We start from the raw sequence: 24728 nt of genomic DNA, 5'->3' as shown, positions 1-24728 counted from the left end.
TTGCAAATGGCATGGGTATTGTAGTCATTCTTTAATATAGTGTTCAGGTGACAGTGCGACCTCATATCTCCTGTTTCAGTTAGCCTTTCAGAATACATACACATGCAAACAATGCATTTTTGATCGTATCAATCTAGTCTCCTGTCTGATTCCTCCCAGGCCCCCTCCCACCTCAGTATCTTCTTTGATGTAACCCACTCAGTCCAGTCAGTGCTTCAGGTGGATGCATGAGTGTGGAATCATCCACTGGTACCTGGGCGACCTATCCGGAGCCACGCCCCTGAAAACATTGTCTTTCCCTTCCGAAGCAGCCATCAGCTGTGAGCTCTCTCCTTAGTTACAGGTAGGGTAACCCTTGATTGCTTCCATCCATGATGCAACGTTGACTGGCCTGCTCTGGTGCAGATCTTGTGCAGGGGGTCCACCGTGGCCGTGAGTTCTTGCGTGCAGCGTCCCCGTAGTGTCGGGAAGACATTGTTTTACAGCAGTCATCTCCGACTGCTCTTACCGCCTCTCTGCCCCGTCTTCCTGGCTGGTTCCCCGTGTCTTAGGGAGATGCTAAGGTGACATCCACCTCTGTGTTAGAGCTTGTTCTCTGTTGAGTCTCCTGGTTAGACACCAGCCGCTGCACAAAGAGGCTTCTCTGGTGAGGACTGAGAACTGCACTAACCCGACTGTGATGTTAGTTGGAGCTGGGAGTTCAAAAGTATTCACCAGGGACCCCCCACCTTGTCTTACCAGGAGCTGAAGAAAGGGATGATGGGAGTCTCACTATACTCTTTTATATGATTTCTTTCAGGTAACTCAAGCCCCCAAATGAACCCATGACCCCTCTGGCTCCTCCTCCGCTGCCACCTCTTTTCTTTCTCAGTAGTTTCCAGGGTACTTAGAACACAGTACAGTCTCTCTGCCACCTCCCCAACCTTGTCTAGAGCACCCTTAATGCCTCGTACAATATGCTACACACCCAAACCTGGTGGGTAAATCCAGGGATGTGTGGATGCAGGCCTAGATCAGGGATGGCGATGGCGTGGGGCAAAGTGACAGGGCAAGTTGTCCCTTGGGTACAGAGTCAAGGCCTAGAACTTTCTTCTATAGCCAATGTTCATTCATTGCTGCTCACAGGTGGTAGAGAAGGTCTGGGAAGCCATTTGGTGGGCTGCTACAGGAAGCCTAAGCTAGCATCATTAATATTTTCTTCACATTCAAAGGAACCTAGTTGAGAACCCTGCATCTCTCCTACCAGTGGGCAACTCTTCCCACTAGAGATGCCTGTCGGCCTGGGAGCCTGATGCACTTGGCTCCCCCGACCTGGCTGAATTCCCATCTTCCCATTTGGTTCCTCCTTGGGGTTCTTCCATCCTGAGTCCCCTCTTAACTGAGCTTCATAACCTGTTCCTAGCTCCTGCTGTGTCCAGGCAGCCAGCTGCATCCCACAGCTGTGTTTGTTTGGAAAGTTTCCTGGTCACTGGGCAAGCATCATTTTCGGTCTAATTCTTCTTTCCTCTAGGCCCTGAAAGATCTGGTGACTAGAATCCTACCCTGAAATTATCCTGCTTTTAAGGTGATTGTGTTTTATTTCTCAGAGGCTCCTGCCTCCTGCTCCCCTGTTGTTCCCTTAGCGGCCACCAGAAGGCACTAAGAAACAAGGGGCTCAATTTTCCCAGCTGCAAAACACCCTAGCAAGTCTCAGTTCTTCAAGGTCTGTGTAAAAGGGTGCAATGCAAGGTGCCTTTGCCATATCCGGCCTGGGGTGGGTGGGGTGGCATAGGATTGGAGAATAAGAGTACACACGAGGAAAAGTTAGAGTCCCGTGTGGGGTGTGTTGGGGGAACAGCTGAAGCCACAAGACAAGAAAGACTCTACAAAGCAGTGGCTTAGTCAGTGTGGATGTTCTCAGCTAGAGAAAGCACTGCTTTGTATGACCGGCCACGCCATTCAGCAGCCTCTACCCAGTCCCGTGGGTGTCATGGACCGTGGTGAAGAATTGCCCCCTGTTTATGGGGATCTGCCTTCTGAAGTTCACATCCATAAATCTCAGAGGAGAGAAACCCGGAGAAGGGAACCACAAGTCTTCCTCCTTGGTCTTTGTTTCAGAAATGCAGAGTCTCCGAAGGTGGCGGTGGAGGGAGACCACACTGAATTAAATGCTTTAAAATAAGTGAAATCTCTCCCACGAGGTTAGATATCTTGGTGACAGAAGCTATAAAAATGCATGGTGTATTCACATTTTATTATCTAGATTTATAAGGTACCAAAGACTCCGCAAATTCCCCTATCTCGATGTCAAAAGCAGTTATTTATTTGGGCCCTTTTTCTCATTAGCAGGTTATGCATATTTCCCTACCTTCCGAAATTTATCAAACACCTCATTACAGCGTTCCCATTCATTTCTATGCAGGGCAAATGTAAACACGTTCGTTTTGGAATTAACTGGCAATATTTGAGTTTTAGATTTTTTTTAATTATGCCCATTGATATTTCATGTGCCGATCTGGAAATAACTATGCACTGATACCTCATTAGGTGCTTGATTGTTTATTTTATAGGCAGTGCTTTCTTCGAACTGTTTTGCGTTTTTGCTGCTCAGGACTCCCAACTTCCCCAAACAACCAAGCTACAACAGCCAAACAGCTTCCTCCCTCACTTTCACTCCAAAGAGAAACCGAGAAGTAACTCGGGGCCAACGTTCCGGGATTACGACCGTCTTCTTGCTTCATATCGGAGCATCTGTGGAGACTGCTCTCCTGAAAGCCCTTGGGCTTTTGAGGCACGCAGAGGCATTTGCAATTATCCCTCGGAGCCAGCTGACTAGGCACTTGCCTTTTGTAACTTTGCAAACATAAAAATCACACTGTGGAAAAGGAGACACAAGTCGCACAGCCCTCGCATGCTAGGGATGGCATTCCGTGTCTTATAAAATGGGTGATGAGGCGACCTGGGGAGCTCGTCTCTGCTGTCATTCAAAGTGGGTCAGCTCTTCAGGGTTCCTTAGGAATGCCCGTGGGTGGGGACTCTTCTTAGATAGCCTCATAAAAAGAACAAACTCACCCACCATGAAAGTGATTTTTGTAGGGGAGATGGATCAGAGGCAGCTGCAGCATCTTCATCAGGATCCTTGCCCAGGGGCGCCTGTGAACTTGACCAGGGCCCTCAGAGAGCATGATGGCCCTGTCCATGGTGGTATACAGATCCAGCTACTGGTCTCTCGGCTACTGGTGTATAGAGCAGGGTTCCATAGGGTATGTGGGACTGGAGGTGAGCTGAGAGAGCTCCTGAGAGCCCTCGGACATGAAATAAAATCATTCTGGATTTTATTTGTAGATAGACCAGGCAGGTCAGAATGACCTTCCTAGCATGGAAATTTACCACTGTTTTCTATCTTTAGCATTAGAAGATCTGCGTTGATATAATTACAAAATAGCTTTCTTCATCATGAAATTTGACTCTCTGACTCCCTTGTGTTTTGGAGGGGCAATGTGTAAAGATGCTTGCAACCCATTCCTTGAGTTTTGAAGTGTGGCACAATCAAAGTCTTTTTGAAAGCCAGAGAATATGCAAAAAGTGCAGATAACACTGAGGGAGGGGGAAACCCCTATGAGAATAGATTGTGAAAGCACAAATTTAAATCACCCAAAGTTAAGGACCCCATGATGGATGTTTACTTTCTATATGTATGTGTCTGCATGTATGTGTACATACTTTCTATATGTAATGCATGTGTATTCATTTCTCCCTTTAGGTGGAGAAATGCCAGTAAGTGAGAAAACTTGTAATAAAAACGCTCTAAATGTTTACCATAAGAAGGGACAGATAATTAGATTTTTCATGCCCTTTAAATATTGGAGACTCTCTCTCCTCTGTATTTGAAGTTTAATAAGATTCCAGCCAACTGGCTTCAGTTCAACAAACAAATATTTATTGAGAACTTACTGTCTGGGCAGCTTGGGAACACGAAGATGAGGAAGACACAGTCCTCATCCTCCAAGCTCGTTGTCTGTTAGGTAAATCCGTAAGACAATCTGATAAACTCTAAAATCAGGTTAGTGTAGAGTGCCATGGTGTATATGCCCGATGCAGGGAAGGAAGGAAGGAAGGAAGGAAGGAAGGAAGGAAGGAAGGAAGGAAGGAAGGAAGGAAGGAAGGAAGGAAGGAAAGGAAGGAAGGAAGGAAAAGAAAGGAAAGAAATGCAGACCCCAATAAATCTCAATTTAGGGATCAAAGACAGCAGATGAGAGTTGTGTTCCAGCTATGCGCTGGAAGATGTGGCATTGTCAGTTCAGGGATGGGGTGTAGGTGACGAGGTGCCTTTGTCGTGGGGTGAGAGAGAGGGAATGCAAGGAAGAAAGCAGTGGGAGACAAGGACCAAGACCCAGTGGCTGGAGCAACTGAAGAGGGGCGTGGAGAAGCGAAAGCGCACAGCCCGCCCAGAGCACGGGGAAGCGGCGCCCGCAAAGGGTGTGCGGCTCTGGAGTGCTCCGGGCATTGGGAGGAGAGTTTGGGTTCCTTCCGGAGGTGGTGGGGAGTCTGGAGAGGTGGGTCAGCAGCTAAGTTGCTCTTTGCAGGGGACCTGAGTTTGGTTTCTGGTACCCCCCTAGTGGGCAAGGGATCTGATGCCATCCACAGGTGCCTGCACATACAAACACTCAGAGGTACAAGTGAAAGAAATCATTTTGAAAACAGTAGGGATGAGGATGAGAGCGAGTGCTAGGAACGATCGGGAGGTAGAGCTCCTGAGGCAAGAGCACCTGGGAAGGGCACCAGGAAGCTGTATCTTAGGAGTCTCAGTTGGCAACAGTGAAGACATCGATGTTGCCAAAGGACACGGAACCAGGAGCAGTTCAGGTGAGGGACAGAGGAGACTGGAGATAGTGCCTCTGTCGCAGAAGTGCTCAGCGCAAGACAGAGAGCTCTAGAATGCAGGGGAGTGTGTGTGTGAGGTGTTTAGGAGAGAGCCGGGCATCTAATACTCCTCAGCCTGGCCCGGTACTCAGCAGTGCTCTGTGGGATGTCAGCATGGTGGCCTCTCCATTTCTCTGTGAGTGGTTTGCCCATGGCTCCTGTCTTGACTGTGTCTAACCCCAGAAGGAGGTCATGGGCTCATGTGAATCACACACAGATCTAAATTTCTGAGACGTGGCTATAATAACCTGTAGATGTTAGACCGTGACTCATTTCCTTTTGTTGTCTCATTAGCTATTTATATACGCTTTGCTGCCTCTGAGATGCTTGTATTTTATAGGACATTAAACTTGGATTGTGACCTGTGCCAGTTACCATTGTTACCATTGTGTGTGCCATAGAAGTCAACACACACACACACACACACACACACACACTCACACACACACACACACAAATAAAAATGATTTTTTTTTTTTACTTTTATTAACTCTTATTTTGAAATTCACGTGTGGGAAGGGTAATACAGAGGCAGCTCCCAAACTCTGGAGTGACAGACATTCACTCCACCATGAGTGCTCTCACAATGGCCACACAGACAGAGAGCCTAGTGTGTAAAAATGAGGCGCCATGTGCATTTGCCATGGCTACAGCCTCCCATAAGGTTACATGCGTGTCTGGATCCACATGCTGTTGAACCTGTTCATCATGTCAGCTCCATTCACAAACGAGGTCAAACCCAGGCTCCTTGGGATTCTCTGGTTCCCACAGAGCACCGTCCCTGCACGAGAGGAAGGCAGGAGGGCACCGTCAGTAGCTCCTTAGGTGTCTGGCACTTCCGGTATCCACAGAAGGTTCCACAGAAGGACGGTTCCACAGAAGGACGGTTAATTCACACCTAGGAAGGCTGAGAGGAAACCGTGTCATTCCCTCCCTGTATGCTAAGAAGAGACCTCAGCCGTCAGCCTGAGGGCCTTTCTTACTGGCTGTGGTTGGTGAGGTACATTTCAGTGTCCCCTAGATACTTGCCACTGATTCAGCTCTGACAAGTTCTTTGTGCTTGAGACGGGCGGGCTTTGTTCATGGGGGCAGGAGGGTGTCTATTTCTCAAAAAGGAAATGGCTTTGCACTTTTGTTACAAAATCATATTTTCTTAATACGGTATCATGAAAGCCATACCTTCTTAGAAAAAGCTTATCATTCAGAAACACCACTGTCAAAGTACCCTTCTAGACTTTCTTGTACCTGCACACACACAGAGACACATACACAGACAGATATATGGACAGAGAGAGAAAGGAGAGAGATAGGTGGGAACAGTTATGTGTTTTGTTTGCTTTTGTTCTTATGGGGTTTGTGGTTGTTTGAGACAGGGTCTCTCTGTAGTTTGGAGTATCCTGGAACCCAATATGTACCCCAGATTGGACTAAAGCTCATGCCTGTCTTCCGGTCTCAGCCTCCCAAGTGCTGGCATCACGGGAATAAACCACTCCTGCTCATCACCTCACTCAGAATTCTAGATAGCATCTCACTTGATCAGTGGAGATAGAGCTACTTCCTCATTTCCATCAACTATGTAGCTTTTCACGGGCCTTTGGTAGGATTTATTGTTGGAAATACAACCACCACAAGTTTTTATTTTGAAAACTTCCTTATTGCTTGTGGAGTATATATAGAGTAAGTGTAAGTGAATACTCAAAACTGTTTAGAGTCAGCATAAGACGTTGCCATTCTTTCCCCTTAAAAAAATACTGTGTAGATGCGTGTGTCTGTGTGTACACCTGTGTAGCACGTTCTTAAGGAACATTAACCCAAAGCACTCCCCTTCTGACATTTCACTGTTTTAACTTTATCTTGCTTCTCTTTTAAGCCTCAACAATTAGATTTATAGTTTTTATTTCACCCTATAGTGCCTGTTTGGGTGTGCCCAGGCACTGACCCGCTCTTTTCTAGCCTTGCACGAGACTCATTTTTTTCTCCTCGCTTAAGTGGTTTCTTTAGAATCTGCTCAAGCAGCAGCCTGTAGAGGGCTCACTCTTCTAGTCTTCTCCAAAGTTTTGCTACTTTTGTTTTTGGATTTTGAAAAGAAAAAATCCTTTAAATAAAGTATAACCTGTCCTCTTTAAATTCCCTAAGTTTAACAGGAGGGTAAAAGTACAGCAGGTCACAGAACGGTGTGGCCAGCCCTGCAGTCAAAAGCATAGAGCATGCGTCTCCCCCAGAGAGAAACCGTGTACCCATTTGGAGATAATCTCTCCTGCAACCAGCTCCCATGCAACGCAACTCCCTTGTCCGGAGATGCAGCCCCCTGATGTTTTCTGTGCCACTGTACCCAGCATTTTACGAGGGCGCCGGGGATCCAAACTCAGGTCATCATGCTTGTGCTGTAAGCCCTCTACCAGCTGGGGCACCCCTTCAGTCCCACACTGGGTAGCTGCATTTGCGTCGATGGGGCAGATGGATGACAGCGCATCACCATGGGAACCATAACACAAACAAAACAGAGCAGAGCAGAGAAATCTGAGTTGCTCATAATCCAATGAGGGAGGAAAAAAGATAGTTCTGTTTGATATAATGGATTGTGATTTTCTGGTAGACACTGGTAGACATTCTTGCACTGGGGAGGATAGAAGGTGTGATCCTGTTCAGTGCAAGCTGCTTGTGTAGGTAAGCGACAGTCAGGAGAATTTGGGTCGCCAAAGATACTTAAGGACTCTCTTCATCTGGAGATGGTCTTGGTGTCACATGAGAAGCTAATAGAAACCCAAGCGTTTTTGTTCCTGTAGGTTGATGGTCGATGGCAAAGTTTCTTTTTCCTTTTTTTTTTTTTTTTCCTTTTTTCTTTTTCTCATGGTTGGTTTTGCTTCAAGAAATCCCTTTAGCTTGGGTGATTTTCTCGGGGGCTGTGTCTTTCCCCCTCAGGCTGAGCCGTCGTTCTTCCCATCAGGTATCAGAGTAACACAGCTTCCGCTGTTCTCGAGACCATCACCAACATTCAGCCCAAAGAGAGCGGTGGCGGCGTGGGTGAGACGCGGGAGGCCATTGTCTACAGGCTGTCTGAGGACATGCTGAGCAAGCTGCCGCCTGACTACGTGCCCCATGAGGTAAGACATGCCCTTCCAGGTACGCAAGATCCTGGAGGACTCCTCCCCCTGCCCCCCTGCCCCCCTGCCCCCCTGCCCTCATCACATAACATTCATGTGGAGGTGGCGGACACCCTGCAGGAGATGCTCCTCTCCTCCCGTCACGTGGGTCCCGGGGATCAAACTCGGCTTGTTAGCTGTGGCTGCATGCATCTCCAGAGCCACCTCACCAACCCTTCTGCCTTCTTTATTTCATGGAAGCATGTTATTGGAAATGTAGCAGTCAAGTGAAATCTGTAAATTGAAACCTAATTACTCCATTAGCTTCCACGGTACAAATGGGGTCCCATTACTGTAGACAGCTGCTCTCAGAAGCACTGGGAGACTCTGGCTAGAGACCACAGCAAGCCTTTGACCTTACTAGTGAACAGTTTACACTGGGATCATAGTCCCGCATGAAATACTAGCAGTATTAAAATTATACTCTTTTCTGTGGTGTTCCCTTCTGGTTTAATTAGTCCTCCTCCTCCTCCTCCTCCTCCTCCTCCTCTTCTTCTTCTTTCTTCTTCTTCTTCTTTTTTAATTAAGAAGGAATTGGCCATGCTATGTTGCCTGGGCCAGCCTAGAGCTCTTGGCCTCAAGCAGTCCTTCTGCCCCTGCCCTCAAGCAGCTGGGACTACAGATGCAATCCGTTATGCCCAGCAAGATTCTCTGCTAAAACCTACAGCTGAGAGCTGGAGAGATGGCTCCCCTCATACATGTAAATGGCCATGTATGTGCACACATGTGCAATTGCCACGGGATAGTCGAGAACAAAGCATGCTGTTCATGATGTCAGTCACCTAGGCGGAAGAGTTGCGCGTGTAGCCTGAGTAGAGAGCAGTGGAGACTGAAAAACAAAAACAAAGCACCTGGGATGTGGCTCTGTTGGTGAAGTGCTTGCCTAGCAGGCACAAGGCCCTGGGTGTGAGGCCCAGCACAGCACAAACTGGGTATGGTGGGGCACACCTATAATTCTAGCACGTGGGAGGCAGGAGCATCAGAAGACCAAAGCCATCCTTAACTGTATACCAGGTGTGAGGCCAGCCTAAGATCCCGCCTCTGAACGAACAAACAAGTGAAGGTTTTAGCATCTGGGAATGGCTCACCACTTAAGAACACCTGCTGCAGAAGACTTGAGTTTCATTCCTAGGACCCGTGTAGGGCTACTCAAAACCGCTTGTCACTTTAGTCCCGGATAATCTCCTGACTGCCGAAGGCACCCGCCCGTACATACGCATAACACAGACACAGGCACACACAGATTAAAAAAAAAAAATTCCAGATGATGCAGTTACTGTATAACTTAAAGTTAATATGTGGGCCTGGGCCATGGTCTTCCAGGGGCCCAGCTGGACTTTGCTGTTGGTGTTATTGGCTCTGCTCTGCTCAGGTGGCTCCAACTCGGGCCATGGGCTTTTATGTAACTGTTTTGCGCGCTTTATCTATAACTCACTGGGAACTACACAGCTGCTGTATGGCAGAGAAGTTGCTTACCATCCCACATCTCAGGAAGGGCCATGGGCATCTCTGCCAAGAAAGCCCCTCAGCTGCTGGCCTCCTCGTGGCTCTTTGGTCTCACCCTTGAGTCAGGTCTTCTACTTTCTGTCTCCATCGCTCTATCATCCCAGCACCTCTTCAAGTCCTCTCACGGGTCCCTGCGGGTATCCATAATCAATTTCTTCTTGGCATGTATTGTTACGCTGAAAAGTGAATGTATATTGGTATGTTAATTAATTGATTAATTAATGATTACATTTTATTGTCTCTGCAATGAGAGGCTTTGGTATTGATCTTTTTAACATGGTCAATAAATGATATGCCAACAGGAACAAGTGACAGGTCACTTAATGTCCCTCCCACGGAGCCAAATATTTTTACTGATTAGATTAGGGAAAGCCATTTTTAACCTCCATAGCTGAGGTAACCATGACCTACCGTTAATCATGTCCACAGGCGGCTGTTCTGTAAAAATTTGGGCTGTATTAACTTTTTGTGACATTTCCAATAACAACTCTGTAAGAGTAATGGAAAAAAAAAAAAGGGTCCTGCTGTACTCCGGTGAAGGTGAGATTGCAAAAGAATATTTAGCTGACACTTAATACTTAATCATTTGAAAGAGGAAATAGGTACAGTTTTTTTTTTCCATCTCTTTAAAGAACATTTCCAATTATCAACTAAGTACAATCAGTAGGAAATAAAAATCATTTAAGTCGAACAGACGGTTTTGAAGCTCAGAAAACGGGGGTTTTAACAGCCAGTCCGGTTCTGCAAGAGATGTTTTCTGGCTCATTGGGTCTAGCGGAGACACCTCAAGAGGAAGAGCAAGAATGGAGAGTGGGAGAGGTTGCTGGGAAGGGGAAGGATGAATGATTTTCTTTTTTAAATTGTGGCTCGTCATACTTTGTTCTAGGTGAAAGCTCGGCTGATAAAGATGGGACACCTTAACTCAATGAACATATTTCTCAGACAAGAAATTGACAGGATGCAGAGGGTCATCTCAATCCTCCGCAGCAGCTTGAGTGATCTGAAACTGGCCATTGAAGGAACAATCATCATGAGTGAGGTGGGCTGCTCCCTCTTCTGGTTGCCTTTTAATCATTGCCTGTGTGTGTGCCTGTGTGTGCACATGTTCATCAGTGTGTGAGCATACTTACATGTGTGTGGGTGCGAGGGTGTGCATACACACACATGGGATCCCACATGTTGAGGGCAGAGGGCAACGTCATTCGTCACACGCCTTCATTTGGACACACCGTCTCTCACTGGGGCCTGGCTCTCACCCATTAAGCTGGGGTGGCTGGCCGGTGACCATGAGAGGTGCTCCTGTCTCTGCCTCATCAGTCCTGGGATTGTAATTGTGCATGACCACACGCAGATATTTTTCCTGTGGGGTGTGAGAATCTCAATTTCTCATGATCACAAGGTAATCCTATCCTCCCAGATCTCCAGTGCTGTCTCCTTTTCATGCAGTTTTTTAAACCATCATTTTAAGATATTTATTCACACACACACACACACACACACACACACACACACACACACACGAGTGTTTTGCCTGCATGTAAGAATATGCACTATATGCGTATAGTACCCGCTGAGGCAAGAAGAGGGCACCAGATCTCTTGGAGTTACAGACAGTTGTGAGCCACCGTGTGGATGCTCAGACTGAATGCGGGTCCTCCGAAAGAGCATCGAGTGCTGCGGAGCCATCTCTCCAGTCCCCCAAACCCACTAATTTAAAAAGATCTTGTTTCCCGTATGTTTGTGTGTTTGTGTATAGTATAAAGTATACTCGAGTGCTTTTTGTGCCTGTGGCCGTGAGGAAGAGCCACACGATCCCCCAAAGCTGGACTTGCAGGTCGTCATGAGCCACTTGAATGGATGCTGGGAGCCAAACTCAGGTTCTCTTCGAGAGCGATGTGTGATCTTCGAGCCGTCTCCCTGGTTCCCCCAGTCACATGTTTTACCCTTGTTGTCTTCAGAACTTGAGAGATGCATTGGACAACATGTATGATGCTCGCATACCCCAGCTCTGGAAGAGGGTGTCCTGGGATTCCTCCACCCTGGGCTTCTGGTTCACCGAACTTCTGGAAAGGAACTCTCAGTTTTCAGCGTGGATATTTGAAGGGAGGCCTAACGTGTTCTGGATGACCGGGTTCTTCAACCCCCAAGGTAGGTGACCGCAGGAAGACAGCTGACACGGAAGTTCACATGTTGCCATGGCAACAGTCATGCTGAAGGTACACTCCACAAAGCCGGGTGGTCCTAGTGCTGGTGGGTGCTGGGGAGAGCCTTTCAGAGGTCTGAGAATACGCATAGTCCTTTGAAATCCTTCTTGTCACATTCCTCCCATGGCGCAGTGGCCAAACCCTCCCATTTCCTGTTCACCCACATAAGTAAAACATGGCCTGTGGTGAAAGGGTTAAAAGAAATTTTTTTTTCTCCCAATTTTAAATTTTTAAAGTGTTGATGGGAGAGTCAAAACAGAGCTAAGGAGATGCATCATTTGGGAATGTGCTTGCCATGCAGGCATGGTGGCCTGGGTTTGACTCTCAGCACATCAACAAATCTAAGTCTGATGGTGCTGGAGAAACTTCAGAGGTGGGGATCTTGGGGACTTGCTGGACGGCCAAGCTAATCAAATCAGCAAGTCCCAGGGTCAGCCACAGACTTCATCTAAGAGCGAAGGCAAGAGATGACCACAGTCACAGGCAAACCAAACCCAGGTTCGGTTCCCAGCACCCACCTCCACTTGCAGGGGCTCAGAACCCTCTCCTGACCTCTTCGAGCACTAGGCACACCCACGTGATATGCATACATGTGGCAAGACACTCATGTGCATGAGATATAGATAAGTCCTTTAATGTAAAAACTAAGGTGGAGCTAGAGAAAGATGGGAGACATTGGTCTCTGACCTCTATAAACACTCCCATGTGCACGCACTGTAACATGTGCCCATCCACACAAGCAATAGGGGACGGATGGTTGGATGGTTGGATGGTTGGATGGATGGATGGATGGATGGATGGATGGATGGATGGATTTAATGGATGGATGGATGGATGGATGGATGGATGGTTGGATGGATGGATAGAGTAAAGCCAAAGTATAAGAAGCACCAGAAGATGTGCCAGAAAATTGCTGCTTTAGGTTAGAAAATTAGGCTTGAAAATTTAATTTAAGTCAGCTTAGTTTTTGGGTGGGGGGTCCTCCCCTCTCCCTGAAGGTGCTCGGCTGTCCTGTCATCCATCTTTCCACTTTAGAAACGCTCTCTGAAAAAGTCGCTGGCTGGTGCCGAGGTGCTTGTAAGCTAACAGTGTGCAGGCAGCCTTACTTCAGGCCATTCTCAAGTAGAGGAAGGGATTTGGGGTGTCTTTATGTTCAGCACCCCGATGTCTTCATCTGTCAGTGAGTTCAGAAGCACCCACTCTTACTGGTTTGGAAGAAACCACCCCTATTCTCAGCGATGTGGATGAATCTCATAAAAATAACGTTGAGTGAAGGTGGTGGAGACGCCATTCATATGAGGGCAAAGGACGGGCATAGATGCAGGATGCTGAAAGACAAGCTCCGACCTCCCCTTATCAGAAGGCATGGAGGACTTCCTGGGGTCTGGGATGTGCTGTGTCCCCACGTGTGGGTGACATAGCTCCTTCCTTGGTGCAAATCTACTGAACCAGACACTCTATACACTTAGTGCCTTCTTATAAGTAGATCTGAAACAGCTATCACGCCTTTAAAGTACGTGTTCACGTGCCCCCTGCGCATGCATGCTCATTTGTTGGGCGCACATTCTTTTTAAAATTAACTAATTAAATACTCTACCATGTGTGTGATGGGGGGGGGCACATGTGCTGTGGGGTATGGGGTAGGGAGTCAGAGGACAGTTCTGTGCCCTTCTACCTTGGTGCGGTTGTGAGGATTGAACTCAGGTCATCAGGCCTTCTCAGCAAGTGCTCTACCCACTGAGCCATCTTGCCAGCCCTGCCCCATGCATTTCCAAGCGCCTTAACATTTTCGGAATCCGTAGTACTAACCAGAGCGATTTCTACCTTCACAAGAAGTTACACGTTGTCGTAGATCAGGGGCTCGGATGCTCCATCGTGGCCTCCGCGGGCGCTGCACTCAGGGGCACAGACATAAGTCTACACATAATTAAAATTTTAAAATAATTATATTTAAAGATTTATCCTATTTCACGTGTCTGTGTGTGTGTGTGTGTGTGTGTGTGCGCGCGCGCACACCACATGTGTGCAGGTGCCCACAGAGGCCAGAAGAGAAGGTTGGATCACCGAGAGCTGGAGTTACAGGCAGTAGGAGGCCGCTCAGCGTACGTGCTGCGCACCAAACCTGGGTCTCGTACAAGCGCGAAGAGTGCCCTTCACCGAGCCATCTCCATAGCTCTCAGTTCCTTTAAAAAGTGTTTGAATGCAGACATGCATCCTAGCGCCACCAACCAACGAGACAAAACCCTTTCACACGCCTTACTTCTGCGTCCATGGGACTTTTTTGATGTTTTCTCTCAGGGCTGCCTCCTAGAAAAGTCCACACTTAGTTCAAGCCAGCACCAACCCTTTACAGTCACGCACAGCCGCGCACACCCGCGTCCTTATCTATGATTGCTTTCTGCTCGTTGCTTGGCAGCCTGGAGGCCATCCCTTTGTGAGCAGTAATCACGTCCTTGCCTCCTTTTCCTCTTCTTGACACGAGGGACAAATTACTTTCCCGTTCCACATCAGCTGGCCACATCAGAAAGCCAGGGAGCTTCTCGGCCCTTCCCCGTCCTGCTGTGCATTCAGAGGCAGTGTCCAAACAGATGAGGACTCTCCGGTATTAGCAATAGGTCCTTCGGCATGGCCTCCTCTCCCGAGGCTTGTGCCTTCTTCCCTAGTCACGATGATTAAAAACCATCTCGTTCTTGAAGTTTAAAACATTTAAGTAAGCGGCTTTCAAAACAATGCCCCGTGCATTGTAGACACAGTGCTGTCTACGAGGAGGTCACAGCTTCATCACAAATAAATGGAGTGTGGGGCCCGGCAAGATGGCTCAGAGGGTAGAGGGGCTTGCCGCCAGGGCTGATGACCTGAGTTCAAACCCCGGCACCCACACTGTGGAAAGAGAATAAACTCCAGGAAGTTGCCCTTTGACCTCCATGTGTGTGCTGTGACACGCAACCTCCCCCCCCCCAAGAAGTAAATGTAACGAATTAAAAATAAACTTACACGTGACTATTTCTTATCACAATATAATTTCTATGGAATCTTACACTGTCAGTGGTATATTTCCCAGAAGGCCCCTTCTTCTCAGACTTAGGTGACCTTGCAGTCCGTGATGGAGTGAGGACAGGCGACACCCTTCATTTTTCATACACATGCGCGTGCACACACATACCAGCACTTGCCCTATGACTGGCTTGGTTTTTGTTTTCTTTCTTGGCCTGGCACACTTGAAGAGGCTGAGCCAGACACCGTACAGAGCCTCACCTGGCACTTTCAGGTCGCCTTTCACATTCTGTGGCAATCGATGAGCTCAGCCATGTGGACATGTGGACAGTTAGGCTAGAGACTGACAAGGCTGAGCTCGCTGCATCAGTGACTGTGTGCTGTTTGTTTCGTGGCACGGCTCCTTCAGTGGATGGGCCTTTCTCTACCGCAGATCCTGCAGACCTGAGAGCTTTTGTCTTTCACCTCTTCTCTCCGGCAGTTTGGAGGACGTGGAATTCGCACACTCCCCAAGGCTGTGATTCTCACAGCCCACAAAAGAATCTTTTGGCCTGCTCCTCAGGTGCACCATTCTCAGGGCATCGTGTACACATGATTTTGCTTCTGGTGTGTGTGTGTGTGTGTGTGTGTGTGTGTGTGCGCGCGCGCGCGCTATATGTGGGGTTGTGTCTAAACTAGAAGGGAGGAGTTATAGGGCGGTGGACTTCAAACTGAGACAGTGACTCCTTTGTGATACCTTCAAATTAGTAGCCACACTTTTGCCATTTGAGCTGGCGATGACGCACAGGTGTGCTAATGACATGATGGCGGAGGCTGGGCATGCTCCCCAGGCCTCGCAACGACTGTATTAGATTGAACCCTGCTGCAACAATCATTTTCCAAATGCTTAATTCAGTCTGGGGCTTGCTGCCATTTAGATGCCAATTTTCCCCCCTGTGTCTCCCTCAGCCATACCCGTCTGTTGCAGCAGATATCAGTACCAACTTATTCATTCGCATGAATCAAAATTTTTCACTTAGATGGGCTGTTGCTGAAACAAGGAGACGGGTCACTTTTGTTCTGTTATCTTGTGTGTGTGTGCATGTGTGTGTGTCAATGCCACTAACCAGCTGCAAGTTCTAAATGCTTATTTTGAGGACAGCTCTAAGAGTTGCTGTTTGTCAAGGTAGAAAGTAGGCCAAGGGTTAATAGACTCTCAGGACTGGAAAGGAACCAGGAAGAGCTTATGGCCACATGCCAGTTCTTTGGCTGTTTCCTCATGACCCTGTGCCCAAATCTCAGAACTGCAGAGGGACCCACTGCACTGAGGGAAAAGCCTCTTTGCGTCAGCAGGGGGTTCTGCCTGCCTTTGGATGCAAGGGTCCCTTAGGTCTGGTCATAGTCCCAGCCACGTCTCCTAAAATTCTAGCCTTGTACATGGTTACCAACTGTCTAGCCCCTTGTAATTTGGCCAGCCATCAGGAACTACCAAAACCACTCCTTCCAAGGTCACCCTACCTAGTGACAGTTCTGCTAGCTTCATTCCCTTGACTGTAGCTAGGATGTCAAGTCTGGAGACTTGCCCTTCCATCCTTCCTCCCTTCCTTCCATTCTTTTTAGTCTGTGTGTGTGTGTGTGTGTGTGTGTGTGTGTGTGTGTGTGTCCGTCCCACACATGCTGGTGTCCACATAGGCTAGAAGGGGGCATCTGATATCCTTCTCCAAGCTGGAGTTACTGATGGTGACGAGCGCCCATTGTAGGCTCTGGAAACTGAGCTGCAGTCCTCTGGAAGAGCAGTGCTGTTAACTGCTGACCCATCTCTGCAGTTCCCGGAAAGTGTTGTTAGACCCTGGCTTCCGTCCATGCACTTCCTTGATTCTCATCTTGTCCCTCGGCCCTCTCTGTGGCTTTTTCCAGACAGGCTCTGCCCCTGGGCTCAGCCTCCTCTTCTCACAGGTATGGCTGTTCGTCTCTCTTCGTGATTGACTCAAAGTCATCAGCCAGTGTAGGAACCAGTGCACAATCTGTAATCCTCCTCCTAAGCCATCCTCACGGAGGCTCCACTGTCTCCATTGGCAGCATCCCCCAGAACACACGAATCTGGACCCTCCACCAAATACCAGAAACACGTAGGTCTCAGAAGAGAAAGAGGAGGGAGGCTGTAAGTAAGACGGAGGCTGTCAGAGGTAGAGACAGTTGGCTCCAAATGGCTGGCTGGACCTCTCAGTAAAAGAACAATAAAAGTTGCAGTAAAAGCCCCAGGGGTGCAGGTAGGAACTTGGGGGGGGGGTAGATTTCAAGATGAGCGAATGAATTGAGGAGGGGGGACTTGTATGGATAATGTGGCAGGTACTCTGAAGAACTCAGACTGAGGAAAAGAACCACAGTGGAGGGTATTTGTAAGAAGGAAGGACTTTCTCTTGTAATGATAAGAGAAACCTGGTCAAATACCAGCGGAGGGAGGGAGGAAGGAAAGGGCGAAGAGGGAGATAGAGACTGTCCATGGATACGCAGCGAGGTGGGGCTTAGAAAAGGTGGAAGGGGGGCTGTGTGTGTCCCAGTGGCCAGCCTGTGCAGGGCGGGTGGATGGGTGCCTGGACAGCTCTCCCAGGTGCCAGGAAGGACTGACCATAGATGCTGTGCTGAGTAGTTTTGTGCCAACGTGACACAAGCTAAAGTCACTTGGGAGGAGGGAGCCCCATTGGGAAAATGGCTGCGGTAAGACTGGGCTGTAGGCAGGCCTATAGGCACATTCTTAATTAGTGGCCGATGGGGGAGGGCCCGCACATGTGGGCAGTGCCACCTCCAGGCTGGTGGTCCTGGCTCTCTAGAAAAGCAGGGTGAGCAAGCCAGTAAGCCACACCCCTCCATGGCCTCTGCATCAGCTCCCGAGTCCGGGCTTTTACCCTGTCTGAGTTCTTTTCCTGACTTCCTTCGATGATAAACACTGATATGGCAGTGTAAGCCGAACGAACCCTTTCCTCCCCAACTTGCCTTTTGGTCATGGTGTTTCATCACAGCAATAGAACCCCTGACTGAGACAGATGCTCCCCGTGGATCGCAGCGCAGGCTTGGTACTAAGAGGTAAAGGGAGTTTTCTACCCTCTAGTTAAAGAAAGAGGCAAGCTTGTCTTGGGAGCAAGAAACTGTTGGGGGCAAGAATTTCAGGAAAGTGACAGAAGCTGGGAGAGGAGGACTGGTGGGGACAGGGAAGGACAGCAGGTGGCTTTGAAACTCACTGAGGTTCTGCACAGCAGCTGGCTAGTACTTATTGGTACCCTGCTATAAGAGGGGCCTCTGGGTTTATCTGGGTTTGGGGCTTTACCTGCCAACGAAAAGGAAGGACGTAATGAGGCAAGGAAGAAAGGACGAAGAGCTGATGGGCTACAGACGATGTCGACTGGGCAAGCAGGATGGCTCAGTGGCACCAAGAAGGCACTTGCCACCAAGCCTGACGTCCTGAGTTTGGTCCCCGGACCCGTGTGGTGGGAGGAGAGAACTGGCATCTACAAGCCGTCCTCTGACCCTCACACATGGACCAAGGTACATGTGTGCCCTCCACCCCCTGCACATACAAAATGAAATCAGTGAACTTCAGGCTCAGGGGAGAGATGCCGCCTCAAAATATAAGAGACCTGACATGGCCTTCTGGGCTTTGCATGTGTGCTCGTGTGAACTTGCACTACACACACACACACACACACACACACACACACACACACCAAGCAGATGTTGGTGGGTGCTCAGTGACTGGGGACAGATGGCAGGAATGATGAAGAGAAGAAGGGCCGGTCGCCAGAGCCTGTGGTTGTCAGGGCAGCAGAGAGGTGGAGGGAAATGGCTGGAAGTGCTTATGTGTCCAGGGTTGGTTCCAGTAAAAGCCAAAAGGTTAGAGAGGCCGTTTGTGTGTGGAAATAGAACCATGCCAGAGGGCATGATGGGAAGGTTTGGGAGGGAGAGAAGAATTGGGACTGGAGGGGTCAAGGGAAAACCACAGTTTATCAAGAAGGCTGTGAGAGGAGTTAAGCTTTTGAACAGCAGCCATTTGGGGTAGAAGGTCCCAGCCTTCGTGCCAGCCCTTCCTGGTGTTCAAGGGTCTGATGGAGCCTGTCAGTTGGATGAATGACACCACAGAGCACGTGCGGGCCCCCAGAGACCCTGCAAAGAGCCAGCTCATCCTGCAGACAGCCCTGGAGATACTCACTTGTACTTGGAGGGCATTTTCCTTTCCCCTGTCTACCTGGTTCTTAAAACAAATGTGGGTCAGTGTCTTGCCAAGTGGCCTGTCCTGCGAGTGCATTCGGCAGAGTGGCGGTTCTCAGGCCTGTCTTCCACCACACAATCGCCTGGGACATTTTTAATACATACTAATGGCTGGGACCCAAAACCAATCATGTTTCTACTCCCTGGGGTTAAGCCCTCTAGACTCCAGAGCAGAGAGCCTCCACGATCCATTTTCTTAAAGGCTCCCTTCATCATTCTAACGTGACAAGAACCTTGAACCCCGGTACCTGATGTGTGCCAGCGGTCCTGCAGCAGCTGCCTCAGGAACTCTTCGTTGACGCGAGTCCCCTCCTCAGATGACTCCTGGGATCATTAGAATTTGAGAGAAAGGGCTGGGGAGATGGGCCAGTTGGTAAGATGCTTGCCATGCAAGCTGGGACACCCGAGTTCAGGTCCTGAGGATCCATAGAGAAAAACCGGGTGTGGCTGTGGGCACCTGTAAGAATCCCAGTGCTGAGGCAGCAGAGACCCCTGTGGCGCAGAAACTCGGTGGCCAGACGGCCTAACCAAATCGGTGCGCTCCAGGTTCGGGCACGCATGCGCGCATCCATGCACGCACACGCAGTAGTCTAAGAAGACAGTCGACTCCCACACGCACTGTGGAGCCCCCTCCAGCAGTTCTGACCTCACCGCTCTGGACCGAGCTGCCCTGGCCTTTCCAGTTTTCGGCATTTTCCAACACTCCTGCCACAGCAGCCAGCAAATACCCCTGAAAGGTGCCCAGGGCTTTCTCACTCAGCTCAGCTGACCAGCCTCATCACTGCCTAATGATTTCTGTCCTTTTATTTAACTTACCAATGAACCACATTTGCTTCTCATTCAGGGGGAAAAACTGCCTGTCATAAACTCGTGGCAGGGACATCATTTCTCCTCATCTCTAAAGGGGATGCTGGGCAGTTCGGTAACTGTTTGGACAGGATATAACTGTGCAGACCAAGGCCCATTACAGAAGGGCTGGCTCATTTATTGAAGAAGAAAAAATGCCACCTGGAGGCCTGGGGAGATGGCCTGATTCAGATCCCTATTATGTAAGAGTCAGGCATGGTGGCAAACATCTGTAACCCCAACACTCATTGACCAGCCATTCAAACTGAAATGGAGAGTTCCGTGTTCAGTGAGAGACCCTGCTGGAAGGAAGGAAGGAAGGAAGGAAGGAAGGAAGGAAGGAAGGAAGGATGAGGTCAAGAGCAATTGAGGAAGATATCCGAGGAAGAAGCTTGGCCTTCAGGCAATGGAATATTCTCTCTCTCTCTCTCTCTCTCTCTCTCTCTCTCTCACACACACACACACACACACACACACTGCCACATGTCATCGGCACAGGACCCTCATTACAGAATGCCAGCCAACCCTTTGTAAAGCTGAGAAACACGGCCTTCCTGATGAACTGCTTCTTTCACCTTTTCTAAGACCTTGCCGGGAACGCCACTTAAGCCCCACCACAGCTTTCTTCATGCCAGCTGATTGCACGAGCCAGGCGGCAGAAATCAGTTTGCTTCAGTGTTAGATTGCCCACGTTGCAGGGATGAGCAGGTAACAGGCATTGCTGCAGAGCTGGCCTTCCACAGAGCAATCGAGATTAACAGTGAGTTGTTTTTTGAATAATGAACTTGACAAGTGTTTTAAGACTTCATTGTGCTTCGTGAATTTGAAGGGAAGAATTACCTGAGCGTCCAGACCACGTGTAACTCCGGCATTCAGTCAAGTCATCCATTTCTCACGTGGGTGGTTAAATCCCACAAAGAATAGAAGGTTATTGCTGTTGAGATCTCGCCCCGACTGACTTTTTGTTTTTTCTTTCAAACATGGGATCACATGAATCCCTTTCAGATGATTACAACTAAATTCAAGCCAAAACAAAAGTGTCTGATTTTCAAGCTTTTGGGAGGAAAACTCTATCAGTAGTCCTTTAAGAATTTATGCAAGCAGCGGGAAGAGCAGATTGTAGTTTCATTAGTTTTGACATCAGTCTCCAAGAGAGACAGCCATTCATTTTTTTAAAAAAAAAAACCCCAACGATTAATGTTTCAGTAGATACAATGCATTTTGAATGTGACAAGACCTTGTCCTCTAAGAAGTCAATGTGAAACGATGAAGCCTGGGGAAGGCAGCGGGGTTCGAAGCTCAGTTGGTAGAGTGCGTGCTTGGTGTGCATGGAGTCCTGGGGCGGGCTCCCAATCCTACACACTCTGAGTGGTTTTAGAGGAGGAGGCAGAAGGATCAGAAGCTCAAGGAAGGAAGGCTGTTCTTGGCTGCAGCCAGTGTCTGAGGCTACCTTGGGGTATCGAGTTCCCTCCCACATAAATGGATGGGTGGATACACAGACACGTTGTAGACAGACAGATCTGAAAACACATGCATCCTCTCTCTCCCATGTTCTCTGAGTCGGAATGGCTGAGAAACCATTTCCAACCCTATCTATAGGTCTCAGATAGATTTACTCAACACTGTCTTTCTTTTCTAAAAATTTTTTATTATTTATTACAATTTATTCACTTAATATCCTGGCTGTGGCCCCCTCCCTTATCCCCTCCTATTCCCTTCCTCCCTCCCTCTTCTCCTCCTATGCTCATCCCCTACTCTGTCTTAATGCACTGGAGTTTTGCAGAACTCCCTGATAATAAAATCTTAGAAGGAAGAGATTTAAAAACTAGAGGGGAAAACCAGCTTCCTTTCTCTTCAGACACTTCTGGCCTGCCCCTGAGAGCCATAGGTGATAAGGCCTATTTGCAGTTTAGTCATGGGCTTAAGATGTTATAGAAAAAAAAAAATCAATTACTCAACTGCAGAGAGAAAGTGAAGGGTAGGATTAGTGACCTGGATATTGTGACCTCCGAGCCTCCTAATATCAGAGGTGAAATAGAAAAATATCATAAGCTAAGGTCAATTTAATTCCAGGCACTCAGGTTGGATATGCAGTGTCTAATGGACACGTGGATGAGCACTGTCTGGTAAATTATGAAAATGACAGTTTCAGCGGGAAAGGTGGCTCGGCAGTTAAAAGCACCGGCTGCTCTTGGGGGGACCCGGGTTTGACTCCCAGCACCCACTCTGTGGCTCACAACCATCTGTAACCACAGTTCCAGGGAACGGTCTGTGTAATAGTCTGTCCTCTGCGCTGCACACAAAAACACGCAGGCAAAACACTGCATGCACAAATAAGGAATGAATCAATGAGTCGATAAATACAAATAAATCAAAAAATGACGTTTTCATGGTCTCATTAGAAGGGTGGATTAGGTCTTTCTTATTTTATTCACTCATACATACCACTGACCTACAAACAGATGAAATGTTTTGTTACTGAAGTGTGGGATTTCCCCCGTGTTTAAAATGAAAGTTAGGAGCTGCAGAGGTGGCTCAGTGGTTAAGAGCACTGGAGGACCTGGGTTCAATTCCCAGCACCCACATAGTGGTTCACAACCGTCTATAACATCCCAGGGGATTTGACGCTCTCTTCTAGCCTCCATAGTCACCTCATACACGTGGTATAGAGACTTACATGCAAGCAAACACTCATACACACAGGATAAAAATAAACAAATCTCAGAAAAAGGAAGTGGACATGATCACCTGGTGATTAGATCTCCATGTGGGACTCCAGGAAGAGCCCAGGCATCGGCCAGCTGTTACTGCCAGATGAGCTTCCACTGTATTTCCTGCTGACTGTAGCTCTCATTTTTCCTATTCTGCTTGATGGAAGGGCTTGTCTTTTGGAAGAACACAGAGGGCTCTCTCTGGTGGCCCAGATCCTGTTTTAATGGTGCTTTGAATGAACTTCCTAAGATGCAAATGCAGACAACTCAGTGGCTTCCTCTGTGCAGTGCCGTTCCCCCTCCCAAGAAGCAGCGTGTGGCCAGTGAAACGGCTCTTAGATAAAGTCCCTCGCCACCAAGCCTGACAACCTGAATTACACCCCAGGACTCCCATGGTGGAAAGAGGTTGCTGGCTCCTGCAAGTCGCTCTCTGACTTCCTCACACATGCACATAAATAAATATAATACAAATGTATTTTTAAAAAGAGGCAGTGTGGAATCTGACCCCACCCTACCCCGAGTAATCACGCCCCTGCCTTTGCACTGTCTTTGTCTGGAATCATCACTTCCTCCTCTAACCTAGACCCTGCCTCTGAGTCTTCACACTTGCTGTGGCTCAAGGGGGCGGGGAGGAGCAGTCTTGTGAACATGAACACCTGTAGATCACCATATGGGACTCTTCCCATGGTGGCCTCTTCCACTATGCACCACCTTGAACTGTGTCCCGTACATTGTGGCCACTCTCAAGAGATCTGACCAACAAATGAAGGAACGATTTCCTCTCTGTGAGCTGGGGTCCCTCCTTACAGCCCGTCGAGGGGCCATGCTTTCTTTCCACCCCCAGGGAGCTTAACTCAGTGCTTGTTAAGGATGCCTCAAAACCTCCCATCTGTGGTTCTAGAGGTCACTCCAGAGCGCCAAGGATGGGAGCCCAGGGTTGAAATGATCTAAACACATCATACCCGTGTATAAAGTTACAAAAAAAAAAAAAAAAAAAAAGGCAACTAATAAAAAGAGTACTGAGGTGGTGTGTGCATTCCATATTTTTAACAGAGGCTTATGACTCTTGCACCATTCTCATGAAAGCCAAAATATAATGGGTAGCTCACAGGCAGCATTTGCAGTTTCTCCAGCCAGCCTTAGAAATTAGGATATTTTATTTCTAACAGCAAATGCCGCCCTCCAGAAAAGAGTTCTCTGATTGAATTGAATGGCATGATTCCCAAATATTAAGTTTAGAGAAAGGCCACAGATACGGGAGCCACGCATTATCTTAAAATAACTGCATTATGTACATTAAAAGATGTAGCGCTCCCTTTCCGGTGCGATTGCCCTGTTTGATCAAATTGAAAGTCAGGTTCCTATTATGGTGTTTATGCCTTATTTCCTTAGTCTAAATGAAACTGTCCCATTATGGCAAATAGAAGCTTCATAATGGTTTGATTTGAGTTTAATTGGAAGGCTGCTCTCTCAGAATATTTTACCATTCTGGTCACACATTGGATATTGTGTTTTCCAGTAGAGACCATGAGCTAGGGCTGGGTTGAAACCCTTAAAGAGACTTGCAGTTCCAGGAGACTTCCAAACCCAAGGTCCCTCTCTCTTCACTGTCCCCGTGGAAACAAATCCCTAGCAAGAAATGCCCTTTGCCCTGGGGTTCTGGTCTCAGCTTCTCCGCAGGATGGGCAGGCGTTTTAGAGACTGTTGGGCCACCCTTGGTGTTATTTCCTGTATGTGTATCTCAAGTGGACTTCACCAAGAATTTTCCCCCCTCTTTCTCCCTCTCAAGGCTTCCTCACAGCAATGAGGCAAGAAGTGACCCGAGCCCACAAAGGCTGGGCACTGGATACGGTGACTATCCACAATGATGTCCTGCGGCAGACCAAAGAGGAGATCACTTCGCCCCCCGCGGTAGGTGCTGCAGGGAGCCGAAGGTGAAAAGCCGAGTTCTGCTCAAAACTGTCCTTGAGGGCTAGGGATGTAGAGCAGTGGATGGCCAAACACTTGCCTAGCGGGCAAGACCCTGGCTTCAACCCCCAATACCACGGAAACAAACAAAAAAATTGTAACGCCGCCCTTGGACCTTGGCGTCTTCGGTGAAGCCGGTTGCTTTTCAGGGAGGTTTTTCTCTGCTGTGTTTGTTGTTGTTTTTTTTTTTTTCTCTCTCTCAAGGCCAGTGC

The 24728-nt window shown here is 48.3% G+C and overlaps 1 protein-coding gene across 2 annotated transcripts in view; it reads left to right on the top strand.

Annotated features, from left to right (window-relative positions):
* The window catches only part of Dnah8 (dynein axonemal heavy chain 8), a 203950-nt gene that overhangs the window by 175754 nt on the left and 3468 nt on the right, over window positions 1-24728 (top strand). For both annotated transcript variants that reach the window (XM_055607163.1, XM_055607164.1), the window contains 4 exons: window positions 7850-8006; window positions 10438-10590; window positions 11510-11699; window positions 24338-24459. In XM_055607163.1, the coding sequence (XP_055463138.1) occupies window positions 7850-8006; window positions 10438-10590; window positions 11510-11699; window positions 24338-24459 (622 nt within the window). The remainder of the gene's footprint in view (window positions 1-7849; window positions 8007-10437; window positions 10591-11509; window positions 11700-24337; window positions 24460-24728) is intronic.

The sequence above is a fragment of the Psammomys obesus genome, unplaced genomic scaffold, assembly GCF_907164565.1.
Source record: "Psammomys obesus unplaced genomic scaffold, mPsaObe1.curated_primary_1811, whole genome shotgun sequence".
Taxonomy (NCBI): Eukaryota; Metazoa; Chordata; class Mammalia; order Rodentia; family Muridae; genus Psammomys; species Psammomys obesus.
This window is presented reverse-complemented; position numbering and strand designations above follow the sequence as displayed.